We start from the raw sequence: 24,706 nt of genomic DNA, 5'->3' as shown, positions 1-24,706 counted from the left end.
TGTCCTTGGGTACTGAGCAGTACAATTTACTTTGATTCACTAATAGTGCACCGATGACCGATTTTGCATTAACCATGCTCAACCTCTTTAGCAGCTTCTCCACAAATCCACCCTGAGACAACCTCAATCTCCCAGTAGTTCTATCCACAAAGCCACCTTGAGATAATCTTAATCTCCCAATAGCTCTATCCTTGCGAATCTCAAACTAAAGACTCTTCTTGGTCATACCCAAAACCTTCATGTCAAAACCTTTTCTCAACAGAGTTCCCAACTAATTAGCGCCAGTCAAAGCCTTCCCAACAAATAATATGTTATCCATATAAAACAATAGAAATATCTCCCCACTTGCATCCTATCACACTCTTCCCTTTTGGAAGCTCCATCAATTCCCACATCTGATTCTTTTGCAATAACTCCATTACCTCCACCATAGCACTGATCCATATATTTTTTTCCTTTTTTGTGCACCGCATCTTGAAAAATAGTAGGAACCTTGTTGGTAGTAATGAATGCATAAGATACCAGATCATCAAATTCATACCTGAGTGGTGGCTTGATAGTGCATTTGGGCCTACTGTGATTTTTCTGGTCTCCCGAGCTATAACTCCCTGCATTATGAATAATATCATCTCTGCCCTGAGTCTCCAATTCCACCTACATCACATGCTCATTACTACTACAACTTTTTGGCACATGTTTCTCTTCATCTATCTGAGTACGATGCACTATGGCTTTCTCACCAAAAACCATGTCTCCACTGATCACCACCTTGTTTGCCATCATATAGGTTGAACCCACTTTTCTTATACCCTAGAAAGATGTACTGTCTAGACATTACACCAAACTTAGATCTCACCTCATTAGAAACATGCACAACTGGACATTCAAACACTCTTAAACAAAATTAGTCTACCGCATTACCTGTCCACACCTCTCTTGCAACTTTCCCATCAAGTGATACCTTTGGCGATTGGTTAAACAAGAAACACACCATATTCACTGACTTTAACAAAAAGTTCTTTGCAAGATCTGATACCAATTTTTTGTGAAAATTGAATGCACAATGGAAATAATGATCATACAATGTAGCACTTAATAGTGAAATATACATAATCACAATTACGCAGATTAATATGAAAACAATAACAATAACACAAAGAATTACATGATTCGGCAATACCTACATCCACGGGAGCAATCCGCAATGTAACTTTCACTATCTTGGGTCCAAAGACTTGAACATTACATAGTACAACATAAACCATGTATATATAAGTTTCACGAAGGCTTTCCCTCCAAAACCCAACCCTATCCAATGCATTAATTCAAAATTTGAAAACAAACGCTGAGTAACCGAGCCAAACCATCAACAGTTTGTAGGCATACTGTTGATGATTTAATACCGAGAGCAAACAGTCGAAGTAATGGACTCAGAATCGTCGACTATTTCATTGCACTGGACCAAATTGCTAACGGTTTCCTCCTGTAAGTTGCATTCCTATTTTCTTCACGTTTTCTCTTTGTACATGCCTTCCACTCAATATATAAGCCACATATTACAACAACTCAAATAATTTATGTTGACTTTTTGAGTTTTATCTTATTTTGATTATGACAAATACAAAGTATCTTACTTTTGCATTGACCATTTAAATAGGATCATCATTTAGCACGCACATATGGTATGGTACAAATGGAAGTCATGAGGAACGGAAAGATCACGTCACCTAACATATAGCATGGAAATTTGAAGAGCAAAAATTGAAGACATTCTATTTTGTATTGTAATTTGCATCTTAGTTTAGCATGCAATTATATGGTCTGTAATAATGCATTGCATGCAGGATAGGATCTAATGCTCAAAGACCATAGACTAACCATAGGATCCAAAACCCGTTGAATTAAAATGTCATAACTTATTCACACACAGTTAAAAAAGTTTAAGGAACAAAACAGGGAAAAATTTTTAATTTTAAAGGGTCCCAGTCGACCGACCCATGCATGCTCAAAATGCTTCGATCAACCGACTTCATTATCTGGCATTTTTTTAAAGGCCTCAGCCGATCGACCAAACATGAACATATCTTCCTCGGTCGCCCGATCGTTGCACACAACCCCTTTAGTGTACTTGGCCGACCAGTTTTAATGACCTAAAAGAACCCCGGTCGACTGAACCTACGTAAGTAAGGATTTCACCTATGGATCAGCCGACCGGTTCTGTCCTCAACCGACCGAGCCTTCAAGTATTTTGAAAATTACTAAGCGGCCAGCTGACCAACCTTGTCCTCAGCCAACCGACCCTCTCGGGTCTGCTTTAAATTTCAATGGTTCAGCTGACTGGCGAATCCCGTTGGTCGATCAAACCTCTCGGGTTTCCAATTTTTTACTACGCTAATCAGGGTTAAATTTTGATTAAACAATTTCTTAAATTCCCTCCATGTCCCCAATGGTCAAAAATCTTGGAAAGTATATAAATAGCTCATTGGTAAGCATAATTAGCAATTGGATTAGAAAAAATTCTCTCAAAAAATCTTTGTGCTATTATTGCTTATACACTTTCAAATTCAAGTATACTTTGTCTCTCCCTCTCTCTCTCTCTCTCTCTCTCTCTCTCTCTCTCTCTCTCGCTCATTTTTCTTGCCAAAATCATTCGAAGAGGAGAGCTTTAACTTTATACTCTTTATTTGCAAACTCATTGCAACTTGAAGAGTGTTTGATTGTCATTCTTGTGGGCTTTTCATTATATTATTCTAAAGCTAATACTCTCTCATTCATTTAATTTTAACTATCTTTTTGAGAGTTAGCTTTGAGTTCTTCCCATTATATTTTGTTGATAAATATTTGATTAGAAAAACTCTTCATAGCTTATGAGTCTTTGTGCATTTTCATTGCAAGACTCAAAGGCTCTTTTTGTGCTTATTGCTAAAAGTACTTTTGTGAGCTATATCCAACATCTCCTATACTTCATTTTGAAAATATTTTTGGAGACATTATTGTTTAATCTTTAGATTTATAAAGAGCTCTTAATATAAATTCCTTTTAAATCAAAGATCACTATCTCTCACATTATTTGATATATACTCTCTTAAGAGATATTTCACATAAACTCTATTGAGCATTAATTCTTATCATACAAAAGTGCATTGAGCCACATTGTTGTACATATCTGCTTAGTATAGAAGCACTTCTACTTGTACACAAATATTTGATTATTATTGTATTCCCGACGTGTGGTCAAAAGAGGATTGCACTTGCCTGTAATGTGCACCAGATTGGTTATGACCTGGTTAGGAGAACTAGGAGCACCGTCTTGTAAGGTGTAGTTATAGGTGGGCTCAGCCCTATGAATGTGAGCTGGGGTATTCCTCGCCCAGTAAGGAGAGGAGGTTATAACCGGTGTCGCTCCACTCGTAAGTGAGCTTTAGTGGAATCCTTACGTTGGTCAGCTTAAGGCGGGAACGTAGGCACAATTGCTGAACCTCGATAACATATCCTGTATCATTCTTACTATACTCTCTTTACATTCCAGTTTTTGCTTGTTTACATTTATCTGTAGGAATTATTGTACTTACATTCAAATATCTATTTGTGATTGCTTGGAAATATTGGAACTGTGATACTCATGTTGATTATTTAAGTATTCATATATCTGCTAGATTAATTTTTGGTTAGACTGATCATAGGTTGTTTTATACTGAATGTGGATTGAAAATAGGACACTTGACCTAGAAATTTTTAAATCTTCATTTCACCCCCACTCTCTCAGGATTACACCAATTACATCAATTTAAATTTGCATAAACTATTTTTAGGATTCCTTATCACACATCTATAGATGCAGTGAGTGAAACTGTTGTATAGTTTTGAAGAGATGCATCATGATACTACAGACATAGACTTCCTATTAGACTCTAATACTTTCCTGTAAATATAATCGCTCCAATAAGCGTATTATACCTTCTTATAGGCACAAATTCTCAACAGATGCATCACATTTTCCTATAGACGAAGATTTCAAAGAGATATTTATTTTGTGTTTATAGACACTATAAAATTAAAGAATGATATTATACTTACTGAAATTCAAATTTTTATTTCTTCTCTTCATTCTTTAAGTAAGATATGCTTATTAAATTTAAATTTGGATTTGTTTAGATCATTTCAACGAATTTTACTTGATGTTGATGGAAAATATATATGGTTGATTATTATTTCCTAGCTGAAATGAGATTACTTTGAAGCTTTGATTAATTGCTTCTCTAAAGTGATTTCAAGTTTAGACTTCTCTTACTGTTTTATCCTCCAAAAATATCTTGCAAGGCTTGGAGGAAATTTAAATATAAGTTGACTTTGAACTTCATTGTTTCGGAGTGAAAAATTCTTCCAAATTTGTGCTTTCTTGCTGATGATGAGCAACATATATTGTTCTTTATGTTCCTATAACCTTAAATTTGAATTTAAAGTATTTTTTGCATTAACTATGATTGTTGACTCTTGGAACAATTGATTTCTTGTTGTCCATGTAACACATGCTCTACCTTCTGAGTTTCAAAGGTCCAAACTCAAATGATCACATTAACTTTGTTGATATCTTGTTGTCTATGTCAAACATACTCTGCCCTTTGGGTTTCAAAGGTCCAAATTCAAATTATTGTATTAACTCTAGTTGTTGGCAGTCCCAATGACCATGTCCCACCCTTTTCAAAATTTTCATTATTTCTAAATGTTTATATGTTTTAAATCAAATTCATTTGTTCTTTTTGGACATCATGATTCCTCCACTAGCTCTTTTTGCTTGTTAAAAATCTTCGTTTAAATTCACCTAAATTTTTTTTACTATAAAGCTATATGTTCCACATATGATAACTTAACAATTCTTGCATGAAAATTATCTTCCTCCCTTGTTAAGGAAAAAATATTTGACTTTTTGTTTTTTTTGTTTTCACTTTAGAAGGTTAATAAGTGTTGTTATCTATTTTTAGAACATGTATTTATTGTCATATGACAAAAGTCAAGGATCAAGTCACTCAACACATTTTTTCTATCTCCATATCCATGTACTCAATGTATCTTCTTATAACCTTTATTGTCTTTTCTAATTTTTCTATCTATATAATATCTTCTATGAATATTTTCTTAGCCCCTAATAGCCCTTATATAATATTATTCATATTTTCTCAAGATTATCTTTTAAGCTCTTTTGGTAAACTTATTTGGGAAATATAAGCACTAATGACGTTCATTATCTCTTGTATTAAGGTCATCTCAGTTCTTTTGATTCTATCATCTACTCTTTTAACATATATAAAATATCTTTTAGGTCTTTATCTTAATGATTCCTACACAATTCTTATCTTTTAGGTCATCTCATGTATTCTAAACCCAACAGGCCTACTAATACATCTAAGAAAATATTTAAATTACATTTAAGTTGTAGAATGTTACTCTTCAAAAATAGAAATATCAGAGTATATAATAGTAAAATTAGATAATTTATTCAAAAAAATATCATAAGAAACAAGAATGCAAGAATTTGTGTAATGCCATCATTAAGAAATAGACCATGAACCACTATTTCCAAATTTCACACGTCTATTTTTCTTTTCAATTCCATGTTGATGAAATAATACAAACACATTCATATGAATAATTTATTTCCATATTATTCTATAATATATTTTCTTTATATTCATTTTATATTCAATGCGAATTCTAGAACTTCGTATTTCCAAGCAAAAGTCAACTATTAGTCATTGCTAACGAAACCTAGCTAAGCACAATGACTCTTACCACTCAGCCCACTCACTGTACCTGTGAAAACACGCGTTTAAGCCTAGGTTTGTAATTGTGCATACTTTTTTTTTTTTTTTTGTTATCAGTAAAGGGTAAATTGTATTGATCAAATGGAATATGTATAGAAAACTCCGAACATACACTGAGCAGGGAGGCCAAAGCTCCCAAAAAAAACTAGGAGAAGCCTAGAAGCAAGTACAATCAAACCTGGGCATACCCAGGGCACAAAAAACAAGTACAATCAAATCTGGGCATACCCAGAGAACAAAGGGAATACAAGATCAACAAAATCAAGGAGGCTTAGAACCCTTATTCCTATTCTTACTTTTCATAGGATGAACAGTCCAACAGGCCTTGTCAACCCCTTGATTTATGCCACTAACCGTAGTCACAAGGGGAGCTTCTCCTTTATCCTTAATCTTTCCAATTTCACCTTTACCTTGCTTAGAGGAAGAATCTATGGTAGAGTTTGCAGCAGTGCACCCAGTAGAACACCTACTTTTGGAACCACCTGCAATGCAACTTTCCTTGGCGTTCAAATGCAAACTTGTGTCCTTTGCTGGTGCTTTTGCATCTACCTTAGAAGTACCAGGGTTGCCTGCATCACTGTCTGATTGTATACCCCTAACTATAGCATGCTCAGTGACAATAGGTTCAATGGTCTTCTTTCCTTGTTCCTTCTCCTTCTTGGTTTTACAATTTCTTTCAGCATAGCCAAGGGTTTTACAGTAACAACTGAACTTAGGAACATTTTCATAAACAATATCTTGGGTGAATGAACGATCATTAGAGAGTCTAACCTTGATACTCTTCTCCAGGTCCTTTGAAACATCAATCTCAACCAAAATTGTTGACCTTATAAGTCATGCCTAGTTTTGATTATGACAAATACTCATTATATCTAATGGGTGCTTGAAATTATGTGTAGGAACCTAAATTGTCAAGAGTAAGATGCACACAGAAAAAGTGAAAAGTCAAGACCCAAATCATTTTATGTTGTAATATATAATTCATTCATGTAATTGGTATGCAATAGTAATTAGGGTGTTTACTTGTAAAAATCACACACATCACATGCATGGTCTAATAGGTAAGCTCAGACTAAGTAATAACTAAAACTGGAACTAGAAAAGACCCTAGGACACTCACCATTGCATTTGTATGAGTTAGACACTTGAATAGGGTGATTGTGTAATGAAATATGACCGAATTTCACAATATGTGCACTTTTGGTTGACCGACCTATACAGGTCATTTTGCCCCTGGTTGACCGAACACGGTCTGGGTCAACCAATTGACCACAGTCCGGTCGACCGAACTTCTGAAGCTCATTTGACCCCGGTCGACCGAACCCCCTTGAAGTCAATAGTTTGACTTCCTAATCGACTGAGTTCCCACGTATGGGAATCCAACAGTCTGGTTGACCGATCAGTCTAGTTCATTCTAGTCCTGGTCGACCAAACCTCGCTAATTTGGAAAAATCGCCCTCAGACATACCTTTCCGGTCGACCGACCCTGGAGTTCATTTTTTGCCCGGTCAACTGAACCATATGAACTTGAGTCAACCGAGAGTGTTTTGGTCGACCGGTGCTCTCGGGTTGTCCTGCATTTTTACCATGGTTAACTATTTTTTAACATGGTTAAAATTACTAAATGTCATTAAAACTTTTCTAATAATCCCAACCTTGTCCCTAACGGTTATAATTCATGAGGTGTCAATATATACTCATTCATTTGGGAAAATTAAGAAGAAGATTAGCAAACCCAATTAAAAATTCTCTCTCAAGCCAAATCTTCTACTACTCACTTTCTTACTCCAATCACTCATACTTACCTTCTTCGATTGCTTGAATCCTCTGTAAGCTGATTGAGTGTTTGTTTTCAATAGGTTTGCTCTCCTAACCTTGATTGATTAATTCGTATTTTACGAGAACTAAACTTAAGTGTTCTTAGGAGGCTTTGCTAATAAATCTCACCTAAGAAAACTTGTATTTAACTTCCAAGTATTGCATTTTCGTTGCAATAACTTAGGAAGTTTGTATTTGTTTTTGGGTTGTAAAAATATTTTCAAAAATATTCTCAAATATCTTGGGTGACTTATTTTAACATATTCTTGAAAAGATATTTGTTTATATGATATTAACCTTTGCTGCAATATTCATTAACTTACATATCATTTGTTAAATCCAAAGATTACATATCTTTTGCAAACCAAGCATATACACTATCTAATATTTACGTGATTGATATATCTTACTGATTGATACATTTGAGACTTGATAGATATCTTTGTTTGAGCACCTTGTTTGAGAACATCTTGAGATACAAAGATTGTTTGTTGACACTCTCACGCACTCATTACATAGATAGCAAATATATTTGAGAGTTGAAATATTAGACCACACTGAACTTACATATTAAATCATTTTATGGTGTATGTGACTGAGCGCATTTGGGTACATATCTACTTTACACGAAAGCACAATCACTGTACCGATATTATTTGATTGTAAAATCTGAGTGTTTTCAGGCGTGACCTGAGGAGGCGGTAATTCAGTCTGGTAAGGATTGGTTATAAAGGTTGAGGTCAACCCTATGTTAATTGACCTGATTTGTTTAGGTGCCGCTCCACCCATTTAAATGAGCAACTATAGTGGTAATCCTTGTGCTTGTTAGCCAAGGCGATGACGTAGGTAATTAGCTGAACCTCAATAACATTTCTGTGTGTCACCTTCATTTTACTACTTTCTGGTGCATGTGTGTTTAATTAAATTGATTCATTTACTTTCTAGTATACATTTTCATTACCTGTACTAGATTGACCATAGGGTTGTGAATATATTGGTGTTAGAATATTTACCTAAGGATGAAATTTTAAAAATATCAATTCACCCCCTTATTGGGATCACGGTAAAGTTAACAAAAACCCTAACGTATGAAGGCATTTCCCTGTTAGTGGTAAGCTTATCTGCATACACAAGCGTACCCAAAACAAAGCAAATTTTCCTCAAAGCCTTCAAAGACCAGAGTTCAAGGGGGAGATTTATCAACTGAATCCAAACTGGGAGAATGCTTAGACTCTCCATATCAAATTGAAACAAGTCTGGCATCCTTTTAGGCAATAGAGGACGGCCAAATGCAAGGTAAGGGCGCCCTGTAGGCACTTGAAACATGTCCTTTTCGCTACAGAATTTAAAGATATTCCAACCACTCATATGATGGAAAACTTCAACCTTTGCATGCCAAGATTCAATAAGTAGGTTGAGGGCAGCTTTTCCTAGAAATTGACCTGCAAAAAATCCCACCAAGCTGTGTTCCCACTCCCTCTTTGTATCGTCAAAGTCTTCATCATCAATTTGAGCTTCTTTACCAACAATAGAAAATTTAGGAACAACACCACAATTCTGTTGGTGCCTACTTTTGGCAAATAAATCCGCCCAAGAGAACTTCTTGTTCTCCTTCATGAAGAACTCCTTATCACCTTCATTTGTGGCATTTTGACAAGCACCAGAATTACTAATACCTGCCAAGTCCTTACCATCATTTGGCCGAACACCTGAAGGGTACTTAGTAGAATTAAAACTAATGCCTGCATTGCCCTTAGCATTCTTTGGATTCACCCTAGTAGCACCCTTTGCAACATTTAATCGAACACCTGGTGCACTAGTATCAAAGACTCAACTATGCCACTATTACCTTCAGCAATTCCCTTTGTGGGTATTTGTCGAGCACCTGGAGTGCAACCTGAGATTACAGCGTTCCCAACAGAGTATTGCTTCCCACCTTTCCCATGCATGTCCTTTGGGACCTTTGCATTCTTCACATTGTGAGGCCAAGCTATAGTAACACAATCAGGAACCGAGACATTCACACTCGCAGAGGTTAATGGTTGACGAACATCTGCTCCCTTTGCTGCATTTGGTCGAACAACAGGCGCCTAAACAGATGCACCAGTCTTCTTATTACCCGAAGGAGTAGTTGTCTCTTTCCCGATTTCTTTGTGTCATTGCGTCGAGCGCTTGGTGCATGAACACCAGAAGGACAGTGGATAGTCCAATCAACTGTTCCAAACATTTGTTCTTCGTCATTTCCATCTAGATTTACAGAGGAAGATTCCCCTGGGTTCTGTTCGCGATCTCCATCTGTCTTAGTTTCATATTTAGAGGTAAATTCTTCATTGCAAAGCCCAGAATCTACCTTCTCCTCCTTCGATCTGCTCCAGGAAGCAGATTCAATCACTCTCGTATCCTTCTGCAACTTCATATTTGAATTTTCAAATTTTGACCTGCTACTAGATGGAGCTTCTTCGAGCCCTGTAGCCTTCTGCAATTTCAGATCTGCAATTTCCTTAACATTTGAACCGATTTGAGAATTGTTAACTGGGTTTACAATCTCATTGGTTCTTTCATCATCTTCTGAATCTTCGGAAGAAGCTTCATTTTCCTTCAATGGTGAAAATCAATTGGCAGCTGCAGTGAGTCTGTCAACCTCCTTTTGTTTCTGTTGAATAGTCTTTCCTGCCCAAAGAGATCGATTTCCTCCATTATTTGTGATGAAATTAAGGGCAGAATTCCATTCCTTATTCAAATAAAATGCTGAAATAGTCTTGAAGGTTGAATTTCTCCCCATGGCCGAACAAATCAAGAACTCAGCGAGCAGATTCAGTCCAAGCTGTGCGTCCCTCCTACAGAGAGGGAGAGAGCTTCTCTCTCCAACACGACATGACTACTCATTGTGTAGACTTTTTAAGGTATAGAAGTCGGTGTTTCATCAAATTCAATGCGAAACCTAGAGCCTTGTATTTTGAGTTCTTCCCCGTTTTAACTTTTTTAAAAAATATATATATATATATATATTAAATAATAACTCTTTTTTCAAGATAAGTCCGACAAAATCTCACTAATCGAAGTAAATTTGTCATGTGTCACTCTAAAAATTATTTTTCTAAAAATTATTATTTAATATATATATTTTTTAAAAATGATAAAGGTGAAAACACTCTAAGTCTCAATAGGAAATAAAAAATTATTTCGTCACTAAAACCCTAAAAAAACCTAAAATAAAAAAGTTACAGCCTATAAGGCTAGGCTTGCAAAACCTTCCCTCCAAGCTCCCAGCCTTTCCTGCCAGCTCTTGTCTTTCTTGTCAATTAGCATGTCTAATCACTCTCTTTGTCTTCCCTAATGCTCCCCACCTCTTCTCATCTAATCACAACTCATTTTGACTGCAACTAATTAATGAAAAGTATAAATTAATTGCAACAACTTGCAGCAGTGAAGAACAACATATAGAAATTTGACAACTGCAAAAATTAACCAAATATTCATCCAAAATGTAAAATGATATCAACTATATCTTTTATACATAGTTAATAAACTTCCATTATTTTTCCTTCTATTTTTTAGCTATATGGGCTATGCTTGGCCACCATTCATGAAAAGGCACCTGAAGCCAGGGCCAATTGCTTTCATTATTAACCTTCTCTGCCTCTCCAATATTTTTTTTGCTTTGTAACTTTTTTCCACAAATATTGCAGAACTGAAAAATAGTATACTTATTATGGTATAAAATTGTATTTAAATTCACCTAAATTCAAATTTAAGGTCTAAAATCTATGCTCCCAAAGTATTTTAAGCATATGTACATGTGCAAGGAGTGAAAACATTTGCACATAAAAAGACAGCATTTGAGTAGAAACAGAGAACATTGTGAAGTTTTGTTTGTGATATCGTGTTTTTCCATTATTCATCTCTGCCTCTCGCTTTCATCTCTCTGTTCGCCAACAAGAAAGACACCACCCTCGCAGCCTCCTCAACCTTTCCCACGACTAGATCCCATTCTCCCAGCTCCGTAAGCACCCACAGACTCCCACTCCCTTTTCTTTCAGCTCCCCCTCACTTCACTCCTGCAGACCACCACCACCCTCGGCCACCAGCTCCACTCTCTCCCTTATCTCTACCTTCACGCCGACCATCGTCTCCTCGGCGAACCTCGTGACCACCACACACAGTCCCGGCAACCCCCCCCACTGCAAACTCCACTGTCACCATCCCCTCTCATCTCCCACAGCAGACTTGACTTCACTCACAGCAGCCCTCCACCCCATTAACATAACACAAGATCAGATCATGTAACTTCCCTAAACCACCCTAAGATTGAAAAGAAATTGGTGTGAAAAAAAAACACTATTTAATTGTTAATTACAAAACAAGAAACCAACATGAGTTTCGATTGTTTCGAATTAGAGAACACTGGCAGATGGAAAGAGAATGGCCACTGCAAGAGAAATCAATGTTTTCAGGTTTTGAATGGAATGTGTTTTATTTGAAGGCAAATTGATATTAAAGAAAAGTTTATAACAAAAATGAAACATGATATGAGTTTAGGCTGCAAAAAAAAAAAAAAAAAACCAAAAAGACGATATCACATTTTTAACTATGTATAAAAATGGTGGCCAAGCATGGTTAGATATAGCTAAAAAATAGAAGGAAAAATAATGGAAGTTTATTAACTATGCATAAAAGATGTAGTTGATATCTTTTTTTTTTTTTAAGAAAGGCAGTACCTCCATTTATTTATTGAAAACCCCTCACTTTTGGCGAAGGAATATCGTAGTTACAAGACAATCAATGAGAGATAACAAAAGACAAACGTTAAAAATCTCCCAAAGAACAACACCAACATCCAGCCAAAACCGGGTTACAAGTCCAAACAAAACGAAACAAATCAAGACCTACAAAACAAATCTCACGCAACAAAACAAAACAAAAGATAAACAGCAAAAAGCATAAGCAAAAACCAAAAGGAAATTAGTTAAACATATCTCATATAAGCCATACCCGTCTTCTCCAATTTATACAAACCATTGCTAACTCTAGGGAGTTGACTACTATTTGTAAACAAACTATTCCTCCCCATAGCACCTTGTCGAGCGAAGGCATCTGCTACTTTGTTCCCTTCTCTATACGAATGATTTATCGTTAAATCCACTCCCTCCAATAAACCAATAAGTTGCTCCCAAAAATCCCACAAATACCATAATGAGCACTTCCTGACTCTAATCCAATTAACTACAATATTCGAATCACATTCAATATCGATACAGGTATGACCCAACAGTTTGCAAATCTTTATTCCCTCTAACACAACTCTCAATTCAGCTTCATTATTTGAACAAGAACCAAAATATTTTGAAAAACCAAATACAAAAGAACCTGTATGGTCTTTAAGGATGCCACCACCACCCGCCGGCCCTGGGTTCCCCAAACTGCTCCCATCCAAATTTAGTTTCAACCTCCCTTGCCTCGGTTTTAGCCGTCTTACACTTTGCATAGTTTTGATTCTTTTATTCACAATTTGCACTTCCAGATTCTGCAAAACCCGAAAATCAGCATCCTTTAACTGAACCATTTCTGTCATGTTCCTACTCAAAACCCCCACCCAATACTTAATGGAGAGCCACACATTAGTACTACTCTCTAATTTTCCTCCCTTCTAGCCACACATCTCCTTCTCCACAGCCTCCAAACTACTAAACAAGGAATCAAACCCATTAATGAACCCAGTTGAGAGAACCTAGAAGCCCTATTAAACCACATTTGGACTCTTTCTTTCCAACTTTGTTGCTTAAGGAAAGGAACACCTACCTCCACCGAAACCTTCCTCTAAACCTCAGAAGTAAGGTCTCCCTTATTTAACACATGCTCCAAATCTTCTGATTGCCTCATCTCACAACAATTACACGCCGAAACTAGAGAAACCCCCACTCTTCTCACCTATTCATCAACACTTAGGCACTCAAAAGCAGCCTTCCACGGACAAATAGAAATTTTCTTCGGTAACCATTTGTTCCAAACCCACTTAGCCCAATTAAATTTTGGAGCTCTAACTCTGATAACATCCCATGCGAATTTTGTATTAAAGCAGCCATCCTTTTCCGGGAGCCATAACAGAATGTCCAAAGAATTTCTAAGATTTCCCACCTTTTCCATCACTTCATCCACTTTACTAAACCCCAGAATCCTCTGCAAATTTTCCACATCCCACGCATTGTTGATAACCAAATCTTTTAATTTAATATGAGATTGTGTACCATTTGGACAATTTGCAAACAAAGGTCCCGAATCTAGAAACTTATCATACCACAATTTTACATCTCCTTCTCTAACCTTCCACTTAGATTTACTTAACAGATCAGGCATACCGTGCAGAAATTTCCTCCAAAAGGAAGAATCCGATCCATGCAATTTGCAAAGAGCAATATGTCCTCCTTTCACATATTTAGCTTTAAAAAATCTAGCCCATAAGAATTCTGCGTTAATAAATGCCAACCAAACTTCATGAATAAAGACCATTGCACTTCCGAATTGTCCCTTACTCCAATGCCCCTCTCCTCCACAGGAACACATAATTTCTTCTAAGCCCTCCATTTCATTTTTTCTTTTCCATCCTTAAATCCCCAAAAAAAGAAGCAAACATACCTTGAATCTTTTTAATCACCAGTTTCGGTACATTTAGAACAGCTAACAGATGCAATGACATACTTGAAAGCACATGTCTCAACAAAACAAGACTACCTCCTTGAGACAACAGTCTACTTTTCCAGCCCTCAACTCTCTTACTGATTTTTTGGATTAAAGGGTCAAAATGATAGCCTTTCAATTTACCATCCACTATTGGTACACCCAAATACGTAAAAGGAAATTTACCCTCAATAAAACCAATCTCTTGAAGAATTTCTCCTTTTCTCTGAACACCCAACTTGTTTGAGAAAAAAATAGCTGATTTATCTTTATTCACCCTTTGGCCAGTCCAGTTTTCATACTCCTTAATCACCTCCATTAACTAACTAACAGATTTTTTTTTCCAGCATTAGCAAAAATAACAACATCATCCGCGTACATTAAATGCGATATAATAGGTGCACCACACGGGTGTGTAAATGGTAAAATCCGCTTCTCAAACAACTTTTTTTGAATTAATTTAGAAAGAATTTTTTCCATGATGATGAAAATATACGGCGACAACGGATCCCCTTGCCTCAAACCCCTTTTTGACTTGAAGAAACCTCTATAAGTGTTATGCATCATGACAGAAAACCATGGAGTGGAAATACAATTCTGAATCAACTTACAAAACCAATTTGGAAAACCAAGAGCCTTAAAAATCTGATCTATCACCTACCACTCCACTCGGTCATATGCTTTGCTCATATCAAGTTTTAGCATTATATTATCTCCTCTCACCCGCCTATGTAATAATTTTGTCATCTCTTGAGTAAGCGTTATATTTTCAAAAATACTCTTCCCTTTCACAAAAGCACCTTGTTCTAAAGAAATTAAATCACTCATCACCAACGAAAGCTTACCAATAAAGATTTTGGAGAAAATTTTATAGATCACATTACAAAGGTTTATCGACCGAAATTTATCAAAAGACTGAGGATCCTTTACCTTAGGAATAAGCACTATTACCTTAGGAATAAGCACTATGTAAAAGGAACAAAAATACCGAGGCAACATATCACCTCTGAAGAATTCTTTTACCGCATCCATCACATCATTTTTAATAATCTTCCAACAGGTAATATAAAAAGAAGACTCAAACCCATCCGTTCCCGGGTTACTATTCACAGAAATAGACGAAACAGCTTCATAAACCTCCTCCTCGGTTGATTCTTCCCTTAGTTGACCTATAGACTCCTCAGAAACTACCGAATGGATGATATCTTCCAGGTTTGACCTTTGCACTGAACTATTTTGCCCTAAGAATTGCTCAAAATACTTCACAGCCTCATCATGTACCATCTGCATATTTTCTAACACCGAACCATCAAGAAGCGTCATTGAATTCACACAAGAATTTCGCCTTTTTTGCGTCATCACAGCATGGAAAAACTTTGAGTTCTGATCCCCATCTATCAACCATTTCACCTTTGCTTGTTGCGCTAATCGAGCCTCTTCCCTTTTATACCAAACCTCCAATTCCGCCTTAGAAACCAGGAACTCTTCTTCAACTGATTCCTAGTATTCTGTCTGCAGTAAATTCTCATATTTTTCCACCCTTTCCTCCAACTCTCGAATAAAACTACAAACACGACCGAAGATCTGTTTGTTCCACACCCTAAGCCTTTGTTTTAGCCTTTTTAATTTACCCTCCAATTTACACAATCCTGAATCCGCCACAATGTGTTCTCTCCAAGATGATTCAACCATTTCCAAAAAATCCCCATGTGACGTCCACATGTTCTGAAACCTAAACGGCGCTGGCCCATACCTCTTCATACTCGCACACGGCTGTAATAAGATAGGAGAATGATCTGAAGTATTTCTTTTCAACAAAGAAGTCTTAGCTTCACCATATTTTATAGAAAAAACATTATTAATCAACACCCTGTTCAGTTTCGCCCAACTTCTTCTCAAATCTTATTGGGCATTACACCATGAAAATTGACTTCCTTCGAATTTGAGGTCCAATAACTCACAACTATTAATACAACCATTGAATTCAGCCATAGACGAACCCAAGTGAGGTCTACCTCCCACCCTTTCCTCATCTGACCGAATTACATTAAAATCTCCTATAACAACCCAAGCCACGTCAACACTCGACATCCCCTGAAGCTGTTCCCATAAATCTCTTCTCTCAATATGATAACATTTAGCATATACAAAAGTAAGAAGCAGGGAGTCTCTATCATCTGTTACCAAAACTGTCACACATTGATTTAAGGTACCCACCCAATCCACTTGAACATCATCTTTCCAGAACAACCAAATCTTCCCACCTTCCTCTACATTAGAGCAAAAGTTAGTAAATTGCAAATACATCACCCACCTTTGTATCTTTTCTATATCTTGAAAAGGTTCCGAGACTGCCAAAATCGAAACTTTCTGATCCTTCACGATTTGTTTCAATCTTCTCTTCGACGTGCCCAACCCTTGTATATTCCAAAACATAATTTTGTCAATCATAGGTTCAACTTTTGAGGTACTGCCTTAGACCTCTTAGACTTTCTCACTTGTCCATCATCTTTCTTTCTTCCTTCTGATTCACCCACTGTCACATTACTTGGATCAGAATAACATTCTTTTTTAGTATCAATGCAAACCTCCAAATCTCCCTCAAATACCACATCATAATTATCCCTCCACAATCCACCATCCACTTCACCCTCTCTCTTATCCACCTCCTCCACTAAAATCAACTCTTCATCCTTATCATTTTCAACTTTTCCCCTCCCCCCTTCATGAACAACTCCGATTTCCTGAACAGATCTAGAACAATCTCCCCGTTCTACCTGCAACCCTACCACCCCTGACTTCTGGTCTTTACAACGATTGGCTTTCTCTCCACTATTTTTCTCTACCAAATTAACTTTCTCCACTTTTTTAGTACCCATATTATTAACCTCATTCACAATTTCTTTATTTTTCTCAATCACCTTCGACGGACCATTCACGTTTCCATCCTTTTTCTCCTCCACCCGTTGTTCCTAACTTTTTAAAACAGGATCTTCCTCTTCAACTATCATATTCTCTTTTCTACTCACTTCTTTCCAAACCATCCCATCTACCTCCTTCCTCATACTTACCTTCCTTTTATCCTTAGACTTAACTCCAAACCGGCATACTACTTCAGTGTGACCTTGCCTACAACATTTGTTACAATAGAAACCCCTCTTCTCATATATTACCCTTTGCCAATTCTGTTTTTGTCCTACCACCAACGGAAAACCCTCCACAGGATCCTTCTGCAAATCCACTTCAACACATATTCTTGCACCCGAGGCTCGTGTTCTATATAACGTGGCATTATCCATTCCCAAGAATCTACCAAATCTTGTGGCCAAACTCTGTAAACAGTCCATTCTATATAAATGTAAAGGCAGACCTGGTAAGAAAATCCACTGAGGTGAGATTGATGGCTCCTTGTTCACATCAAAATTCATGGACCAATTAAAAAGCCGAAATTGGCACCCTGCCACCCATCTTCCTTCTCGTGCCCATGTATGAATGTAGTCCTTTTCGTTTACCAAATGCAACAAAACATGGTAGTTATCCGTGAAACTTATCATGGGAACTTCAGAGAGGCCCCAGGATTGGATAATATGCTTTCGAAGGACATCAATAGACGGCCTTGCAGAAAGAAATTTAAGCACCAATGCAAACTTCAGATCCTCCGCAGCCTTTTCCATCTCCATATCCGAGAAAACAAAACCTAATTCTCCATTAATTAGTTCCGGTTTCCTCAATGGGATTTTGAATTTTGAAGATGGAATTGGCCTCTTCAAGGCTTCCGCAATTGATTTTCCTCCAACGAAACCTTCCTCCTTTTCGATCTTAACATCCCCCGAACCACTCCCTGTCTCCCGTATACTAGCATCGACACCTCCCCTCAACCCTCTGGTAACAGCTACCGAAGATGGTTCAGTCATGTCTAAAAAATAAGTTACTTGTTTTTCATATTGACCACCAAAAAGCGAATACAAATAATAAATAAAAAAAATAAAAATTAAAAATTAAAAAATAAAAAACCAAACCTGCAGTCCCATAGATCTACGTCTGCCGTCCCCGTATATTTCGCAGATTCGCCGTCACCGCTACGTCTTTTCCCCAACCCTCCTTGCAACAACGCCGGAGCCGATCGCTGCCAACACCGGAGGCGAAAACGCTGCCACTGCGTTCTGGAACTCCGTTGCTAGGAAGCTGGAGACGCAGAACGCAGTTGCTGCAAGGCCTAAGTCGTGATCGACACGGCGGAGATGGCGGCGCTGGCGTAGGGACTGGCAACGGAAGCACTCCATAGATGGTCGCGGGACGCCGCTGCTGCAAGGCCCATTGGCGATGGCAAGGCAGTCCCACCCTAATCCCTGTTCGGAGATCCACTTCGACGACGCGACGACTAGCGAACGAAGCCACGCGAGTGACAGAGTTTACGTCCGGCGACGGCGGCTCGCAAGAACACGCGAGCAACAGTCTGGCGAAGGCGGCAGGCCAGAACACTCGAGCGACAGAGACGTCTGGCGACGGAGGCTCGCAAGAACACGTGAGCAGCAATCCGGTGAAGGCGGTAGGCCAAAACCTGCGAGCGACAAGTTTACGTCCGGCGATGGCGGCTCACAAGAACACGCAAGCAACAGTTAGGGTTCTATATGTTGATATCGTTTTACCTTTTGGACGAATATTTGGTTAATTTTTGCAGTTGTCAAATTTCCATATGTTGTCCTTCACTGTTGCAAGTTGTTGCAATTAATTTATGCTTTTTATTAATCAATTGCAGCCAAAATGAGTTGTGATTGGTTGAGAGGAGGGGGGGGGGGGCATTGGGGAAGGCAAAGAGAGTGATTAGACATGCACTGCAATTGACAAGAAACACAAGAGCTGACAAGAAAGGATTGGGGCTTGCGGGGAAGGTTTTGTAGGCCTAGGCCTATAGGCTGTAGCTTTTTTATTTTGGGTTTTTTTAGGGCTTTAGTGATGAAATAATTTTTTGTTTCCTATTGAGACCTAGAGTGTTTTCACGTTTATCATTTTTTTTAAAAAATATATTAAATAATAATTTTTTTGAAAAATAATTTTTAGAGTGACACGTGGCAAATCTCGCTACTTCAAGTAGCGAGATTACGTCAGAGTCATTCTGGGAAATACTTCCCAGAATGAGGTATTATTTAATATATTTTAAAAAAAAAAAAAGTTAAAATGGTAAAAAACTCGTATTTTTGAACATTGCAAATTTTCTTATTTTTGTCAAATATTGTGTTTTACATCAATATTCTACTAAAGAAATAAGGCTTCAAGGATAAGGGGGGAGAGTTGTCATAATCCGCAACCTTACTTTTACGGAGAGGCTATTTCCTTTTATTTATTTATTTTTAGAATAAGGAGGAGGAGAAGATTGTAGGTCTCCTTAAATTACTCTTCTTTATTTCAAAATTCAAACATGAATAGTATAAATTTAGCTCAGTAGCTGCATGCAGATGCAGTTCATGGGTAGCATCAATATTTGTAAATAGCATTTCGGAAATGCAGATCTTTGTGTCTCTATCTCTCTCTATGGGTTCAACACCCTACAAGATTTTTCTTATAATCTTCAATGTAGAGATTACCTGCTCAGACCATCTCAAATTCTATCCATCATTTCTCATGCCCGCAAAGCCAATTGCTTTATTCAGATACCCCCGTTCAACTTCCATATCTGATCTCCTTCATTTATTTGATTATATATATATATATATATATGTATTTATATAGGCAATTATAAGGATGTTTATGCTGCAGCAACCCCGGCAAAAAACATCATCGGACTGGAGCAGGGAGACGCATAGTAATCCAGCGGTTTCATTACTCCCAGCCCCCATTTCTCTTTGTGTTCATCATTCACAATCTGCTTGTATCGGCACTCTGGACTACAAAATGCTTTCTCACCCCTGCAACAAATAATAAACATCATAATTGTTTTATCAGTGACACATTTACAAAAAAAAAAAAAAAAATCCAAGTTATGGAGCTATCGTTCCAAAAATATATATATTCTCAGAAAAGAAATGAGGAAAAAAATCACATCAAGATGAAAGTAGGATCCGTCCAATATTCCCCCTCACAAATATCTATGGGAGGACCACTAAATTTGAAAACGTAGTGAGGACAAACTCACATTTCCACCTCAATTATTTTCCTGAAAATGCTATCATTGTTAAAGACAAAGAACGCCAACCATAGACCTTTCCAGCCAGAATATCACCAAGGGCATCAATGGTTTCAAGCACACAGGATTTTATGATATATGCAAATGAATAAGAATGAAATTGCAGAAAGAAACAGCCCAAATGAAAATAAAAATGAAAAAATAAAAATGAAAAGGCAGGATTCAAATTTATTCAAACCACTGTTCAAGTTTTCACAGAAGAAGTGCATCGAAAAATGGCCACTGTTTGGTTGCCAAGAAGATGAAGTGAAAACTTGCAGCAATTGAACAGATCATAACTATACCTACAAAAGGAAAACAAGCAATACCCAAATCTCAATTGAGTGAGGCTTACACAATTGACTGCAAATAGATATATAACCCGGAAGTGTTCATCAAGGAAACAGCCGTCCACCAAATAGGTTTGAGACTTAGTATTTCATCTACAATTCAAATGAAGGATGCATGCTGTAAAATTAGGGAAAAAAAGGGAGGGGGGGATTTAATTCCAAATGAACAAGCATTTAGTATTTTATTTTAACTTTTTTCCCATATTTCGAGAAAAAAGTATCTCTTGTTTTTCATCCCCATTCCCATAGTAATGAATACTATGATTCGCAATTTTTTTAAGGATTGATTATCTCGCGCCCCCCCTCCCTTCCCACCCAAAACAAGCTTGAACCCCATTTTCTCATATCGGGGCCTAGATGATGAACCGGATAATATTTTGTTGTGCTTTACGCACAGATTAACAAAGGGCGAGCATTTATCATACCTCTCAAACCAAGCAAAACAGTTTGTCAATAATAATTAAAGGACACTGCTAAAATCTTAAGCTAAGCCCAACATAAAATAAAGACTTTGATTGGATGTAGCAGCTAGGCATTGAACAGGGACAGTAAATTTCAAGTTAAAATTCATGTCTGAGTCCTTATGCACGTTTATTTAAACTAGAACCTGGGATGGGGGAAAAGAAGCACAAATACTTTGTGTCATTCACACAACTTAAAAGGTAGACTAAACTCCTTTACAAGTCCAGCTGCATTTCCTAATTTTTTGTTGAAATATGCTCGGTTAATATTTTTTACAACAGAATCATGACAATTCTATCTGTGTAATTAGTTCTCGTGAGACACCTGTGACAATCAATAAATAGAAAACTCTCTCTCTCTCTCTCTCATGCACACACACACATGAATCGCACCCACACACATATGTGTACAGACATTGCAAGGAAAAGATTAGATATTTGATTTGTATGTGTCATAATGAGCACTGGCAAGAAGCCCTGAAGCTCAAAATTTTAGTCCAAAAGTCAATTTGAAATTTTGAACACGAATTCTTTCACAGTAGCAGTCTTCTTTATCCTAGCCTTGCAGGCTTAAGGTTTCATTTCAAACTCCATCCCCTTTCATATCATATTTTAGGTGATTTATTCCAGAAGAGAACAACTTTTTCTGTTGTGGAGTTTAACATGTCCATCATCACCATAATTTAATAAGTTATTTCGTAAAAACATTTCATCATAGTTTTCACAATCTTTCTTTCTGAATTAAGAGATGCAAATTCACAGGCACCACTGTTATTTTGTCTTTTATAACTCTCTAAGTGTCGTCAACCCAGTCAGACACAGAGGAACAAGCTAAAAAAATAATGGAGTTCAATGCTAAATGCCTGAGAGATGACCACTTCTCATAAATACTGACCTCCAAGACCTGGCAGATGACTAAAACTGCTCGGCTTTGAATGTAATGTGCAAGTTATATGTGAAAAGATCAAGGGTAAACTTTTAGATGGTTACAATCAAGAAGATAAAACAAAAACAAGTCAGCCACCATACACACGTCTTGCATTTTCTAGGAGATGATGAATATGCATGACACATTCAAAGATAAAACAGATCACTTGCGGATCTACGACTAACACTTCGTTGCCAGAATTAGATAGCCATGCTTTAAAGAAGACTATCTAGGATATTGGCACAACTTACCCTTTCTCCAAAAGGTATATTGAGTAAATTATGCGTAACACCCTGGGTAGTTTGATCATGAGGCCTGCCTATTCAGTTTTTGTTGGTACAGTGAAGCTTCTAACTATATCTGGTCTTGAGTTTTTTGAAAGGAATAACTGGGATTTGAATATGCCCTATGAATGTGAACACTGAAGCAAACAAAAGCTGGATTTGAATTACCAATATATTTGTATGAGCAACACTTCCAATATTGTGCTTCAAACCACAGAACTAAACAAGATCAAATAAAGGCTTCAATATGATAAAATTCTAAGAACTTTTCGAAGGGAAAACTATGCTTGGCTAAAATCATTCAACTACTATTGGATTTAAATAAAACCAGAAGCCAGTCACAGAGCCAGAATTGAGCAGGTGAGTAATTCCGTCGGGTAGCGATCCTCAAATCTCACAAATCAAATAAGGATATGGGTTGTAAAATCTATCAAAACATTCTAAGTGTATCCACCATTCCAAACTAAAAGCAATTCATAAACCAAGACAATATGTTATTAAATACCACAAAAGGTACATAGATTCAACAGAAAATCTACCTAAATGTTTTCAATGAAGAACCAGCAGCCCCAAATCCCAAACAACAACAAAAAGTGACAAAATCAACAAAACATACTTCAAGTACAAATTCCATAAATAACTCAACCATTCCAAACAAAATAATAAGAACGCAAAATCAAAAAGCCAGCTTCAAAAAATGCAGCTACAGTACAAACCGAAGTGCATCAACTTCACGGAACACAGTCGATCCACAAAAACTCAGGTAGTCAAATAACAACTGATAAAAACTAATTTATCCACAATTATCTTCATACCTGTACATGAAAATGTCCAGTCCATGAAGCATTTTTTTGCAAAGATGGCAGGAATTCAGGAAATCCGCGGTCTGGAACGGCACCATCGCTGGGTAGCCCTTGCCATGACTCAGTGGGGACTCGGAGAAAACTCCAGAACTCAGTGAATTCACCTCAAGAATTGTAGTCCCATAAGACCCAGCAATCTTATCGTCAAAGTACTCCCGCTTCTTGATCGAATTATTCCCAAGATGCGAGATCACACAAGTATAACTCTCGGATAACTCCACATCATCCTTCTCCAGCATGGGTTTAGCGGAGGAAGGAACGATGGGTATAGGCCGTGATCTCGGCGACATCGTCGCCAAACTAGCGGCTCTGCTAGATTTAACAGAGATAATTGAATCGGAGCCATCCTTGGAATCGTTCATGGCGGCCACAATTCCAAGCCCAACGACCTCTCTCTCAAAATTTCTCGGAGATTTCGATGAATCTCTCGAATCGAAATTCACATTCGGAGATTTCGAATCTGATAAATTGGCGAAAAGGGAAAGATTGAGGGTAAGTTTCCTCTTTCCCAAGGTATCCGCCATTTTTGGGATGGAATTTGTAGGTGAGTGAATTTCAATTCTCGGCAGTTTTTCTTGCTTGCCAAACTGCACGATAATCTTGCAGAGTTTCCGAAAAATTCAGAGGAATTCCTGCTAAGTTCAGAGGTGTTATAGTTTCTTTTTGGTTGAAGATAGTGGAAGCGTAGGAAACATTCAGAGAAAATCACATGAAGTATGGAAGAGTATCAGAGAGCGAGAGAAAGCTCAGATTTGGAGGAGTGCCATACAAGCAAATGGAGATTCCCTTTCCACTACATTAAACGCAGCTTCAGAGAGAGAGAGAGAGAGAGAGAGGAAGACCACCTTTCAGCTCTCCCATGGCCTCTCACGCCTGTTGTTTCAGGGGAGAGAATATAAACAGTTTTTTTTTTTTTCTTTTTTTTTTTTTCAGGATTGATTTTAGATTTTTTAATCTTGTTGACAATTTTACCCCCAATATTTCGAAAACTAGTTATTGGCGTAACCGTTGTTAGATTCCTTTGCAAATATATTTATGCAAATATTTTTGAGTGTTCGAGGAAATATTTAATTTAAAATCGAATAAATACAATTGTAGTGTAGGTAGGCTAATATTTAGATAGATGAATTGAATGGACTATTAGAAAGTTAGAGAGAACCAAAATTTGAAAAGTCTGTTCTTAATTTAAAAAATATTTAAAAATATGTTTAAATGTGTATGGAAATCAAAGAGATTGTGCAGGAAAGGCTCAAAGCCAATCTCAGGGAACAGTGAAGTTTCGTAGGGTCTTTTTGTCAAGTGCAGGGAATCCGCATCTTCAAGGATATGTCTATTTTACCGA

General features: G+C 37.3%; 1 protein-coding gene across 1 annotated transcript; it reads right to left on the bottom strand.

The window, feature by feature from the left end:
- Positions 1-19,698: 19,698 nt before the first annotated feature.
- LOC131166035 (FCS-Like Zinc finger 14-like) lies at positions 19,699-24,265 on the bottom strand. The gene is made up of 2 exons (XM_058124256.1): positions 23,317-24,265; positions 19,699-20,221 (listed from the first exon to the last, which is right to left on the bottom strand). Exons 1-2 carry the CDS (start codon positions 23,886-23,888, stop codon positions 20,062-20,064), a joined length of 732 nt encoding a protein of 243 aa, XP_057980239.1. The 5' UTR covers positions 23,889-24,265; the 3' UTR covers positions 19,699-20,061.
- Positions 24,266-24,706: the final 441 nt, after the last annotated feature.

Source organism: Malania oleifera, chromosome 10 (genome assembly GCF_029873635.1).
Source record: "Malania oleifera isolate guangnan ecotype guangnan chromosome 10, ASM2987363v1, whole genome shotgun sequence".
Classification (NCBI taxonomy): domain Eukaryota; kingdom Viridiplantae; phylum Streptophyta; class Magnoliopsida; order Santalales; family Ximeniaceae; genus Malania; species Malania oleifera.
This window is presented reverse-complemented; position numbering and strand designations above follow the sequence as displayed.